The sequence below is a fragment of the Lygodium microphyllum genome, chromosome 27 (genome assembly GCF_053477565.2).
Source record: "Lygodium microphyllum isolate KBCC chromosome 27, Lygodium_microphyllum_v1.1.10, whole genome shotgun sequence".
In the NCBI taxonomy this organism is placed as follows: Eukaryota; Viridiplantae; Streptophyta; class Polypodiopsida; order Schizaeales; family Lygodiaceae; genus Lygodium; species Lygodium microphyllum.
In genome coordinates, this window is record NC_141161.1 from 72000359 (window position 1) to 72014978 (window position 14620).

The 14620-nt window shown below is 36.0% G+C and overlaps 1 protein-coding gene across 2 annotated transcripts; it reads right to left on the reverse strand.

Annotated features, from left to right (window-relative positions):
• Positions 1-11446: 11446 nt before the first annotated feature.
• Positions 11447-14208, reverse strand: LOC148012459 (zinc transporter 4, chloroplastic-like). Of its 2 annotated transcripts, XM_087669500.1 has the most exons (4): positions 13039-14208; positions 12809-12855; positions 12252-12401; positions 11447-11974 (listed from the first exon to the last, which is right to left on the reverse strand). In XM_087669500.1, the coding sequence occupies exons 1-4, from the start codon at positions 13490-13492 to the stop codon at positions 11669-11671; spliced, it is 957 nt and encodes a 318-aa protein (XP_087525626.1). In that variant the 5' UTR covers positions 13493-14208; the 3' UTR covers positions 11447-11668. The 2 variants fall into 2 exon arrangements, with proteins under 2 accessions (XP_087525626.1, XP_087525625.1); XM_087669499.1 differs by having other exon boundaries at positions 12809-14208.
• Positions 14209-14620: the final 412 nt, after the last annotated feature.

Here is a 14620-nt window from a genome sequence, read left to right on the forward strand (position 1 = left end):
TCAAACATTTTTGATGGGTTATAGCTTATGTGTCTCTACATAAAATGAAAGATGCATTGTAGTGTTGTTTAAGGTTTGTATTTTTTTTTTTCGTAAAAGGTAATTGTATTAATTACGAAAAAAGGTACAAGTTTACATGATTACAAGATACACAATGGCTCTAAGCCATCGTGTGTATTTAAGGTTTGTATCTAAGCCATTGTAGTGTTGTTTAAGGTTTGTAAGTCGTGAATAATTTAAAATTATACTCTCTACAAGTTTCAAAAACAACCTTGTCTGGGTGTTCATGTGCTTGGATGGGTGGTTGATATGTTCAATAGCTATGACGCTTATATCACTAGATGGTGTATCTATTATGATGTGCCTTGAAAAGTCATATTTTACCAACTCTCGGCATTCATAGCAAGCCCTTCTCAATGGCTATGCTCATGGGTGGACCTCAAAAGATGTAGTGTACCATGTGCTATCAACTAAGGGTCTTTTTATTTGATAACATTTAGATAGATTTATAGGATTTTACAAAAGGGGGTTTCTTATTGCAATTTGAAAAAATCTTGTAAGGTCCGAGAGATAAAGGGGTTGTTTTATTGCCTTGTAACATCTAACTATAGAGGATTTAAAAATAGATTTTCAATTCATGTGATATGGATGGTTATAAGTGCACCCTTGGAGTCGCAATGTAGATTGCTTTTTTCTTCTAGGTCTAAAACTACAACATGTTTGATCCTTGTACTCTTGAAAGTTTTTGTCTTTGCTGCTTCAACAATCAATGCATCAAAACATTAACGTCCCTTGATTGTTTGAGGGTTTGGGAACATATACTATGCACGCTTGTCATATTTGTATATTTGCATGTGCGTGTGGTTGTGAAATATTAAATGTGACACATCAAATTTTCAATCATTGAGATGCATGATCATTTTGGCTAGTATAGTATCGCTAATATAGTTTACTACCAGCATTGCCAATACATGGAACTTTTTGCCAACCAAAACTTTTTAGTCATGTTGAGGTTTAGATAGCTACCCTTTGAAAGACAATTTCAATGGTGTAGCAAACATACAAATGACTTGGACAACTTAGGGAGTACAATATACACTATATCCTAGGCATGAGCTTTGATGTGCTTGTCCTCTTATTATCTCATGTGCACCATAGTTTCATTTATGCATTTAAAAGCACTGTACATGTGATGCCATATTTTTGTTTGCATCTACATTAATGTGATCAAAGTGATTTACATAAAAACAAAGCTCTTATTTATCATTGCTCTAGAGGAGTTAAGTCACTGCACTACTTAGACCTCATATTTAGTCATTGTATTTAACAAGATTATTATATACTCATCGTACTTCTTAGAGCTTGTTTATTCATGTGATTTATTGACAATGAATCCATTCTTTGAGTGTCACTCAGACCTCCTTGAAGTCTCACAAGTAAAGTTACCCTCATGGTGGCACATTCTTAACTTTTTACATTTCATAGAAATGTAAGTCCCCTTTACTTTAGTCCTTGTAGCTTGCTTTACTTACTAGACTTTATAGAAGTCTATTCAAGTCATAATGTTGCATTGCCTTAATATGGTATGCTTCCTCTTGGGCATTAATACTGTTGATACTAATAATTGTGTGTGATGGTTGGTGGCACAACTGATTTTAAAAATCTAAAGGCTAGCTTTCCTTTAAGTAATTCTTTCCTAAATCTATTAAGAAATCTAAATTCAACCTTATTTTATATAGTTTGATTTGATTCGGGAGTAAATTTCTCCATGGAGACATTGAACCATAAGTGTCCTAATGTTGCCACTAAGGTCATGTCTAAAGTGGAAGATGACATTACCAAGTCTAGCTATCTCGAAAGAAAAAATCAATAGAAACCAAAATTGCTCCAAAAGCAATGAGGCCATAAATAAACCTAAATGATCTAAAGATGGCTAAACTCATCTCTATATCCAAGATAGAATATCAATAAGCTAGTGGCAAAAAGTCATTGCCATATTTGCTTAGGAATCCTTGTAGTCTAATATTATTGTGAAATAAGACAAAGTAGCATGTTTACTTTGTGCAGACATTTCCATTCTAAAATTATCCAATGATTCAAGTATTGGTGATCACTTCGATGCTTCACATGTGTATTGTCTTCATAAAGTTATGTGGTGAGGTGGGGAGACCTTTGGTCCCATGATTTCGTTACGTTGCATGAGATAGTTTAAGGAGTATGGTGGTCCATTACATAATTTCATGAACTTCAAGTTAGTTCAGAACTTGATGCCATCCAATGTTTGTATGCAATACAACTATCCCAGGGAGTAGACAATAGAATTTGGGACATCTAGATAGAGGGTATGGAGCTCAAGATCGATGGACTTGAGGTGAAACCATGGAGCTTTCAAAATGGGTCTAGAGGAATATGATAAAGTGGCAATGCTTGCATGACACAAGTTAAGGAGCTTTTGGTCATTTATATTAAAGTAGATAGTGGTCTTGCTTACTGGTGGGCATTGTTTCTTTCTTACAAGTAGTGATACTACTATTGCTCACCTTGGATATATATTTCTTTTGGATAAATTTTAATTGTGACCACCATATGTACATTGGTAGCATAAGGCAATGCTTGTGGTTGGTGCAATCAAGAGGGGGTAAAATCATGCTTTTTCAAATTTATGTATATTGAACATCAAGTTAATGGGAGTGTGCTATGTGAGATGGGTGAAATATACTTTTTCAAATTTATGTGTACTTGACATCGAGTTAATGGGAGTGCGCTATGTCAAGTGGGTGGAGTTATTTTCCACTTCTTTGTTTCAAAAAGAAAATGATATTGCTTTTTATGGGCCTTTTGATTTGGAGGTAACAACATTCTTCTTTGTTGGCTTGACATTGAGTTAATGAGCCTTTTGCTTTGAGTGAAGTCATGCTTTTACAAATTAACATCTACTTGATATCAAGTTAATGGGAGTATCCTATGTTAGATGGGTGGAAATGTTTTCCACTTCTTTGTTACAAAAAAAAGACATTGCTTTTTGTGGGCCTTTTGCTTTGGTGGTAATGACTTATTTTTCTTTGTTGGCTTGGGTCTACATTCATAGCATTGCAAGAAGTTGCATCTTTGCACCTTGACATGAACCAACTCTCATGAGAATATGCTTTTATTATTGCCCATGTGGGGGTGTATGCCTGAATAGATGGACTTGGTACCTATGTCTTGAACATCACTACAAGGTGATAGCTTCCTCCTAAATATGAAGGGAACCTTTGTCTCAAAATGGTAAAGCATCTTATTAAAAAATTAAATGTGATCTATTACTATAATTCATAGTCCATGTTGTGGTAGTTACCTAGAAGAGTTGGCTCTTTTGGACCTCTGTGTGTGTGTGTGTGTGTCCCCCTCCCCCCCATCTCTCCTTGGATTTTTGTCTCTCCATATCTACGCCGCTACCCCCTTCCACACCCCCCCCCAAACACACACACATTGAATGCCAATTCTTATTGGGTGTATTTTAGAATTGTGGATAGATAATTTTGCCATTCTACTTCTTTCTCCCAACAAGGACCCATAGGATGCAGTATATGCTTTCATAGTGATTGGCTTACTTGAGCATAGCTCATGCAAATAAGCTTTAAGGGGTATGAAGCAAATAGAAAGCATGAATATTGTGTGAACATCAATGATATGAATGTTATAATTATACAAGTTAGGCAAAGTGACATAAGGATATATATATATATATATATGGAGATATTGAAGTGTTTCATGCTTTGTACAAAGGGTCTTAGCAAGGTGGAAAATATGGAGATTCTCACAAGGCTTCTTGAACACTAAGAATTCAGATGCCTATAAATTCAATGTAGTTGTAAGTTTTCTAGTGGTGAACAAAGTATTTAGTAAGTGGATTGTACAACAATCTCAAGGCAATCGAGAAGCCAAAGAGCTCAAAAGAGTCATTTTTGAAAGGTGGCCAACTATCATGATGCTGATGAATTTCGCAAGCCATACTATGAAAACAAATATAGCATATGTATCCTGACTTCTTTGTACCCATAGAAGATACCTCTATGTGGTTAGTTTTTCATTACAATGTAATGAAACAATGTTGCCATTGCATTTATGTGAGTGATAGCCATGCATAAACATGTAATTTCTGAGAAAGTCAAAAATACCATGGTATCATTTTTTACAAAAAATACATGTGCCTTGCCTTAGAAAAAATATGTCTATTAAAAAGTATATCAAGAGAAAAGTGTATGAAAACCCAATGCATCTTCTTGCACAACCTTAGGTTGTTTTCCTATTAGAGCTAGGATAGTCAATACCCTATAAGTCCACATAAAGGGTATCTATCCAATATGCACTACCACCTCTACACATTAGAAGCTATCATTCTATTACCAACCAAAAAGTTTGGGACATTACAAATTGGAAACTACCATAGAGCTATCATGTTGATTGATTGTCAGCTCACCACTCTACTGCCATGCTCAAGGTCCAGAAGAATACATACTAAAAGCTATTAGTCTACTACTAGATTGGGAGATTGCATGCTAGAAGCTACTAGTTCTTATCAACTACCATTCCATAATTATTATTGTTCCATTTTCAACTCCACCATATCGATAGCTATCAACTTTGATACTACTATACTTTTAGTTTGCTATCTAGTCAACTACTTCTAGTTTGTTATCCCTCTACTACTCAATTGGGAGCTACCATTTTGTTTTCATGTTGTTACTAGTCTAGAGATAGCACGTTAAGAGTAAGTAGTCCAATATCAGTCTACTAGTATACTATCAAACAACTGTCATTGCACTTTCAAATCCACCACATTGGTAGCTTGAGAACTACCATTTTGTATTTAATTTAATACCATTCTACTACTTTTAGTGAATTATCAGTATGCTATTAGTGTGTGCTACGAGATTGGCAGCGTGGGAGCTACCATTTTTTTTGCAACTTGATACAAGTCTACTACTTTTAGTGTGCTACTAGTGTGCTACCATACTAGTAAATTGGGAGCTACCATTTTGTTTCTAGCCAATAATGTGTTAAGAATTTTCCAATATATTTACTTACTATCAATACTAAATGCACATAGAGTTCTTACTTGCCTTCAAACAAACTCATCCAGAGGTGCAAATTCAAAAAAGGCTTTCAAGAAGTTGAAGCCTTACTTTGTATGCAAGCTTCAAGATTGGTACACTCGATGTTGCATCACACATGCAACTGTCATTTTTTAGGGATGATAGAGGTTTCCTATGATGTATATGGGAAAGAGCATAGTTTTCAATGCAATATTTTTGGTCAAGATGAGAAATGCAACTCTCATATAAAAGCTCTCTAGCATTATGCAATTTTGGGAGTCTATTTTGTGCCGCAAGAATATTAGGGATCTATTTTTTTTTATATGGAACTGTTTGATGCTCCAAGGATAGTAGTTCAAAAGAGTGTCTACTTCAATTCCTTGAAGATCCAATTGTGTCTCTCATAGAATCCGCAAAAAATTGCACATTCAAAGATTAAAATGAGGTGCAATCCATACATTAGTTTTCTAGCTAGATTACAATCTTTGTTCACATCACATATGTGTGTATTGTAGGTAGTATCCGATAATTCTATCATCTCTATAAAATCCATGATACTATTTTTATTCAACCTTGTTTTATGATCCATTATGGATGGTTGAAAGAGCTAATAATATTGCTCGATCACCTTTGGGTGTGGTTAGATGGTGCAACATCACAATTCAAAGGAAAAATACATTTCTACTTCGTTGCTTGATGTGGGACAACAACATGGACAAAAATGACACCATTTGTATGGTTCAAGTTAGTGAAAGGTTAAAGATAATGGTGAAAATGTTGTTATTAAGAGGCACTAAGGAATAGCTAACATGAAACTTTGTGAAGTAATTGTGTAGCTAACGTGGTGCCATTTTTGAGAGAAACCAAGTCCACAGGGGCTATGGCCACATATCCTTCTAAGGTATGATCAATTACTCAAGTCCTTTGGAGATAAGGCAATGTGGATAGATGCATATGTGGATTTTATTATGTCTTTGGCTACTCCATGACAAATGGAAAAGCTATAAGGTGCATGACAATTTGATGCTTTTGTAGTGCTTGTATGCAAGGTCTTCAGGGAGGGTGTTCTATAGAAACACATGTTCCATCATGACAATGTGCTACTCTTAAATCTCTCTTGAACCTTGAGATGATGTAAATGATGATGATGAGATTGAAGATCCAACTTATAAAGGAAACCACAATGTTTTCATTGATGCACTTTTTGCTGGTGATAATTTTGCAATTATAGCTTCACATGACAATGAAGAGCTTGTGGATTTCTACATCTTGAAATGTACAAAGGATAAGACAAGGATCAATGATTTGCTTGAAGATGCATGAAGGAATATTTGCAGTGTAGCATCATTTATTGTCAAGGGAGTTGGTACCTCCAACCACAAGAAAATCCCTTGAAATTCAAGTTATTATGATCAAAACTTGAAGTTATGTTGCAATCGTATATTGTTAGAGCAATTAAGTTTCCAACGTGAAAAGTGGGACATGGGAGAAATTTCCTATCATCCCTAGAAGTATATGAGACTATTTATAATAGCACTCCTTTTGATGCTCGGGGGGTCACTCATAAATATATGTGTGTATCACAAGAGTTCAATATAAGGGATATTTCAAATACCATTTTTACACATTTTAAATATATACAAGGGTTTCATATAAAGGGGCCATTTACGATAGGCCTTGAATGCAGGTAGTATAGATAATATGCATTTAATGAACCCCTCTCCCCCCCCTTTCTCGCCCCCAAATTTTGATATATAGCATTCCTCTATCTGGTCTACGTTGGTTCCTTTGTTGCTTGTAAGTATCCACGTCATTCTCATGTATGAAGTTCACAAAGGATTATTTGGTTAAGGTGTTTATCTATGGTGCTTCTATACTAGACATTAGAGGACATTTATCATTATATTTTTTGCAAATGGTTCTATAATGATGATAAGTAAGAAAGTATAGTGAAGGAAGAAACATTAATTAACATAAGAACCAAATCATTAGCCTACTCTAGTTCAAAAAATCTAACCATAGGTAACAATCTAACCATAGCAAAGAAACATTAATCAACATAGGACATAAATCATCAGCCTACCCTAGTTCAAACAATTTAACCATAGGTAACTACTAGTGGTAGTGGCTACTAGTTTTCCCAAGGTAACCCAAAAGTGGTGGCTACCAATCTAAGGATCATAACTAGTTTGATATAGTCATCTACTAGTTTGGGACTAAAAGCTACCAGTCTCTTACTCTAGGATTAATAGCTATAATTACAGGTCTGTGACTAAGAGATTGGTAGTTACTAGTTTGGGACTGAGAGATTGGTAGCTTATTAGTTTGAGGACTCATACCTACCAACCTACTGCTTGTTGGGATAAAGACCAATGGGCCGAAGGCTTGATGGACATCCCTTGTACTAGTATACACTATATAATCATATGTAAATGAAGATAATGAAGAATAAGGGTAATTGAGTACCCAACAAAAAACTATCTTACATGCTTCCTCTCTATTTGTCAGGCAATTAGTCAATCTCTCTCTCTCACTTTCTCTACCCTCTTGCCCTTCATATCTTTGACTCTACATTCCAACAGTGCTTCCCTTTCAATGGATATTAGAGCTACATTTGAGAAAGCTCGTTCTTGGAGTGACGAGCACAAGGAGTTACGCTATCTTGAGGTTGACGATTCCAACTTCTTTTGCAACTTTTGTGCTTATTGGAAAGAGATAATCTCACTATCTACCTTTTTGTTTAAGTCAAATAGCTATTTTACTTTGAGGAGCTATTGAGGCTCTATTTGGGCGTAGCTTTAGATTGCTCACTAAGATATTCAGGTCATCTATTCCATGTATGTAATCATTGGGATTGCTTACGCATAGGGACAACTTGTTTTTGAGAAGTAGGTGGTCAGCTTAATTGGAAAAGCATGGGATCTACTTCTTGTTTTGAAGCTTAGGGCCTACTTGTGTTCATTATGAGAAGAAGAAAGAAAGACATAGTTGGTGTTTCGTTGAGATTGTGATGTCTATGGAATGTACTGTGCATCTAATTGCGCCAAGAGGATACTATTGATAAAAATGATGTATTTTGATGGGTCATGCTTTTCATGCATTTTTTGGATTTGTTTCAGGTTATGGAAGCTATAGGGCATTCATTTTATTTAAAAAAATTCTATGTAATCTTTGGATTAACATCAAACATGGTAAAATCATTTTCACATTGTAGAACAAGATACATGGGTTTTGGAGGTTGTTTTGCTTGAGATGAACAATCATAAAATTGCAAAAAAGGTTTTGAAAAAGATTGTTATGCATTGAAGAGTGCTTGGCCTATTTTGGTATTGCATTCTCCATTTGTGAGTGACTATGATGAGTGCTTGGTTTTGTAGTTTGTTGGATAAGGACCTTGGAGAAGAGATTATTGTTATTGGAGAGGAATTCCCATATGAAAATCTAATTTCTTTTCTTTACAAAGTTCAAAAGAGTCATTGCTTTGATAATATATGAGAAATATTTTTATGCATCATTTGGTCAATCAAATGTGTTCTTCTTTCGAAGATCTTGACTAGTTTATAATGTATCTAATTCATCTTCCTTTACCCTATTCCAAAGCTTCCCAAAAAGAATTGAGGATGAGAAAATGATTATAGAGTCTAAGACATTTATCCACAAATCATTTGACAGAAGGACCTACAATCAAAGAAGATTTGTAATGAGAAGGCTACCACAAATTCCATAAGATTATAGAACAATGAATCATGCATCCCATAAAGTAGAAGTATGACTTACATGAGTTTCATTTTAGGATAACAAAGTGGCTATAGAGCCTATTACATTTTTCTAGTATCCATTTGAGGTAAACGTCTACAATCAAATGAATATTGTAATAAAAAGGTTACAATAGCTTCCAAAAGATTGCACATCCACATTGGACTATCTATCCATGAGCAAAAGTATTCCTTGTATGAGTTTAATTTTAGGGTGAGAAAGTTTGGGATGTTTATCCACTATCTTTTTAATGAAAGGGTCCACAATCATAGAGGATTATAATGAAAAGGCCACAAAAAATTCTATTAGATTGTAGGGCCATATTGGATTATCCACCCTATGAGAGTAGAAGTATAACTTCCACAAATTTTATTCTAGGTTTGTGTGCTTCTTGGTATATAAGAAGAGCTGACTGATTCAATAATACTTCATTGATTGGAAGCCATTTGTAGGAGAATCGATTTTGAATCACTCACTTTTGCAAACCTTTCTTTCTTTTTTATGCTCAAGAAGAAATTCCTTATGCTTAACAATGTTGACAACTTCATGGGGCTTAGAGAGGACAACTACAAGATTATTATTGCAAAAATCTTAGATAATCTGTTGCATAATACTTGAGTTTTCACTTATCTCACAATAGTACAAAAATATGGAACTCTAAATGCTACCAATAAATGTGTTTTTGCAAGTGTGTCTAATTGCTTGTTTATACCCATATTTATATACACATTTTATTTGCATTTTGTAGTATACTATTAAACATGCATCCAAATACATTTTAAAACATAGATAAATGTTAAAACCCGCCAAAGGTTATCTCAATTTTGAATATCTTTTTGAGAGAGAGAAGGCAGAAGAAGACTCGGGTAAAGTAACTAACTGATAGACAAGACACAAGATGAGATATAAGAGCTTACATGTGAGAGTTATCATATTGGAGATGGTACATTTTATTCTTCCTATTCTTCACTCTCTTTTCTTTTCCACAAACAAAGAGGTAGCATTTATTATTATTATTTCTCAGTTTTATTGTGAAATTTAAAAAAAAATCTTTTTGTCTTATTCTTTAGCCGCTCAAAAGGGTTTTCAAGAGAAGCAACAAAAGCAACAAAAAAATGTATTTCACTTTCCTCCTCCTTTGTATTGAAAATATGTATATATCATTCCTGGGAGGTTTATCTATAAAAATTTATTTATATAACATACATTCAAAGGATATTAAAAAATACCATTTCTTTACATGTTATAAGGCCTTAAAATGACCCCTAAATACTATATTAAGGAATTTGAAATTTTCTATATACTTTGAAAATTTCCAATACTTTTATTATTTGATCACATAGTCAAATCTTGTTGACTTACTTAAAGGTTGAGTCTACCCTAAATACTACATAAGCTATCTTTCCAAATCCCACTTTTAAATATGGATCAAGATTTAACCATATGGTTAAATATTTATCATTTATTTAAAAATAAAACTTAAATTTTAAAAATTTTAATATGATATTTCTTTTACTTTACTAAATTTACTCTTTTAAAATTATAATTAAAAACTCACTTTATAAATGTAATCTTGTAAATTTTACTAAATATAATACTCTTTCTTTTGAACTCACGTGATATCTTACATGTTCTATAAGGTGAACTCCTTGAGATTTTATTAAATATATTAACATTGTGTTAAATATATGTTTCAAGTTTTTGCTTTAGTACTATAGTAGTACTATATGTAGAGCATTTTACACAAGGTACTTTAAACATGCATACATCAACACAACTAAATTTTAGTTAGTCATGTTGATGTATGCACAAAAGTGTTGTAATGCTCTATGCTAAACTGATACTTTGTTCTTTATGCGAAGCTTTGCAATAACTTGAATGTATTCTTTGTCTATGTTAAGCTTGCAACATATTTTTAAATGCTAAATCTTCTTTTTTTAATTTTATTTCTTTTTCTTTGGTTTTGTGTAGAGAGAAAGAAACAAGGAAACATCAATCCTTATTTGTAAATTTATCACAAATAAAACATATCCTTTTCCTATTCTACTTGCGAGTAACTCCTATTAAATGATACCTTTTTGTATATAAAAAGAATGTGATATAATATAATTGCAATTGATAGATAACGAGAGAGCTTTATGTATGGCCTAATGTGAGAGAGAGAGAGAGAGAGAGAGGGAGAGAGAGAGAGAATTGCATTCAATGGATTATGGATATTTTTTAATTAGTTGATAATTATGCTACAAAATTTGAAAAAAAGGCAACACTCAGCATCCATAAGTAAACACTAAATGTTGATTTTAAAAAAATCTAAATGACACTAAACATCAACATTCGAGGTTGATACTTGACACTATGCGAAGTCTTGTTTCATATAGAAAGAGCTATCTATGCAAGTGTGTATTCATACTAATAATAGTAGCTAACTTGGCTAGTGTTAGGCCCACTAATTGTGCATCACACAATTTGCGAACTTGCAAAGCTCACGAGGCTTCACCTTGTTCAAAGGGAAGTGGTTGTACTATCACTTGTTATGAAAGAATTATTTGACAAATATTGCATGCTTGTCTTTCTAAATCAAACGAATCTTAAATTTTGTTAAATGTAACTTGGTTTATTTTCTACAGGTTATGCAAGAAGCCCAAAGAGGGGTAATTTCTTGCTTCCAATGTTGCTTGTTAGACCATTGAATCCAGACTTCCAAATCATTACAATTTAACTAGAAACCTGGTTACTTATAGCAACTTGCATGATGAACTTGACAAGCATCACTTCCCTTTGTGGGAAATTGTATTCTCATGTCAAGATGAGATATGGATGCTTGCATGTTCATCTCATGCCCAATATGCAATTACAGACATGGCACCCGTCCCTAGGAACAATGCCAAGTAAGAATAGGCTTGAAGCTTGAAGTTATCTTGTAATTTCTCACTGAGGAAGTCCGTCGCAATGAGGTCAACTAATGACATGTAAATGAGAATGCCTGCAGACATGGAATCAAACAACCCTTGTACAATTAGGGCCCTTGGACTGCTCTCGTTGTAGCTCGATGAGATGCCAATCCCAATTGCTATCCCAAGAGGCATTGTCACCGAAAAGAGAGAGGCCATTATCATCGACGCTCGGCTTCGAAATCCTGCCTATATAACACTTTGCATTTCAGAACTTAACAATATGGAGCACCTTACTATTTATCTTTGTAAAATGACTTGCATGTACAAGTGTAGCTTTGGTGAGCTACAAGTTTAGGCAATAATATATGCACGCATATACATGTATCATTTCATATGAAGAATGGATACTTGTAATATCCACATATCATGACAACACAATCAGTTTAGGACTCGCATGCTGCAGAGAGCTAGTTCTAATGAGCTAGAGGATCAAATACCAGTACTTTTGTAGTGAGGCTTTTACCTGAGCTATGCATCCTCCCAACGCTATCCCTTCAAAAAACTGATGGAAGGTCAAGGCTGCCATCAGTGGGCGAATTGTGCATGGACTTTGTGAGGCCCCCAATGATATACCGATGATAATCGAGTGGGCTATGATGCCCAACTCCAGAACCTGCTTCACAATTATGTCCATATTAAAGGCTTGCTGCAATTTGACACCATCTCCATTTACAAGTATATATTAACTTCATCAGTCCATTGAAATCATCTCCAACATTGTGGGACTTTATCGGTATGTAAACATTTAAAGTACAGTCAATGAAGTGACATCTATCTTTACCAGTAATTATTTATTATCAGCATCATTGACATTGTACTCAACTGGCTGATATGATCTTGATGAAAGGCATCATTTTATACTTGAACAGTTCTTGTTATATATTGCCTGCATAGTGAAGCTCTGTCTACTTATTGTTAATCATCTATGGCTAGCAAAGAATATACCAGCAGTATAATACCACTGGATTTGAGACATGAACAGTTGGCAACACACGATATCATTTAAGGAGATGTTGATACCTGAGAGATGATCCGATTTCGCAGTCGGGTGGTCACAGTATTAATGTCTGACATGAAATGCGGATCATGAGAATGTGGGACATGATGACTGTCGACACTCACAACATGATCAGGGTGCACCTGATAGGTGTGATCCTGTGAGAAAGAGTGTGAGGAAGCATGTGTGTGGACAGAGACTGTACTGGCAATGCCAGCATTGGCTAACTTTCGATCCAGGCCGAGATTTTTACCTTGATCAAAACCTTCTTCTCCATTACTATCATCTTTATAACCAGTGCCTGGTGCTTGCAATTGTGCTTGATCATGCTTCCTTTGATAGAAGAGAGTGCCCCAGAAGTCTATCATCAGAGTGAAGAGAGCAGCCACCATGGATATGAATCCTGCAAATGGGAATGCTGCCCAGGGCCGAATGTTGACCAAGCATGCATGGTTCAGGGACTCGAATGAGGCTGGCAGCATATGTACGAAGGCAGTGGCAAGGATGACACCTGCAGCAAAGGACTTAACCACAAAGAACAAGTTGCCTTGGGGAGAGAGGGCTGCGAATCTCCTGCTAAGAAAAGGTGTGCCGACGCCAAGGATGCATGCGGTAAGGATTAGGGCGATTGCACCAATCCTCAAATGCAAGGCAAGGTCCTTGTCTACACACTTCTCCATTGATGCACCTGTGCATTCTTGAGACATGGCAGCTGGATCAAAGATGCTTAATGGTGCTGCAGCTCTTCTATTCAAAGAATTTCTATCTCAACTGGTGCTTTGAGGATCCCCTTAGCTGAGAACTTTTGCAAGAACCTTACACAAGAAGAGAGAATCTTGCATATTCAAGGTGGTGCATAAAAGAAGCAGTGATCTTCAATACTATAGGACAGCTCACATAATTGATCGCCTTCCGGATTATATGAAATGAGTATGCCTGCACAAACACTAAGTGTATTCCAGTACAAGCACTTCCTTTCTGGCTGTATAAGCAAGTCCCAAGCATATTCTTTCTCAGCTTGAGAACTTCTCTTCTGCATGCTGTGTATGCAGGTATCATATGGAGATTTATAGTCTTACGTTCTGAGCTTGTTGTCAATTTCCCATAACCACTCAGCACTGAAAACTAGCTTGTTGTCAACTTCTCCGAACCAGCAATCGTACAGCATATTCTTGGTGCCCTTCTGTTACACAGAGCTGGCGGATAAGGCCGATACTGACTCTCCATGAGCGTGGGTAGCCGGGGGCGTGGTTCGGAGGCCGAGTTCCTGTGTAAAAAAGAAAAGTCCTGGCAGCACACAGGAGACCTGGTCTTGTGACGTGCTGCGGAGACCTGGTCTCATGTGCTGCAGCCAAGGTCAGGCAGCAGAGCAAAATATTCCTCTCTGTTTCTTTTCTCTGTCAGGATGATTGACTGATTGATTGATGGATGGATGGAATGAGACGGGTCCCTTGTGTGATGATGCTTGGTAGGACAAGCTGCGGTCTCGCGCTTTCTGTGATGAGATCTCTCTCTCTCTCTCTCTCTCTCTCTGTCGATGTTTGCAAGAAAAGTACCATTCTGGTAACTAAAGCAGAAGAAGGAGACACATGCTGATGATGACGATGATTCATAAGAACAAGTGTCGGGCTCCGATGCTTGAGGCATGTCGACACCATGTGTGCTTGGATAATGGAAACTAGGCGCTCTGCGCCTAGACTCAGCCCAGCGCTTCGTACCAGGGTGAGCGTGATTTTTGCGGGCGGGGGTGGGTGCTGGACACGTGGCACCCGCCCCCGTGTTCTCTTTTTTTCTTGTGGGGGAGGTGGGGGTCTGCCACATGGCACCCGCCCCCC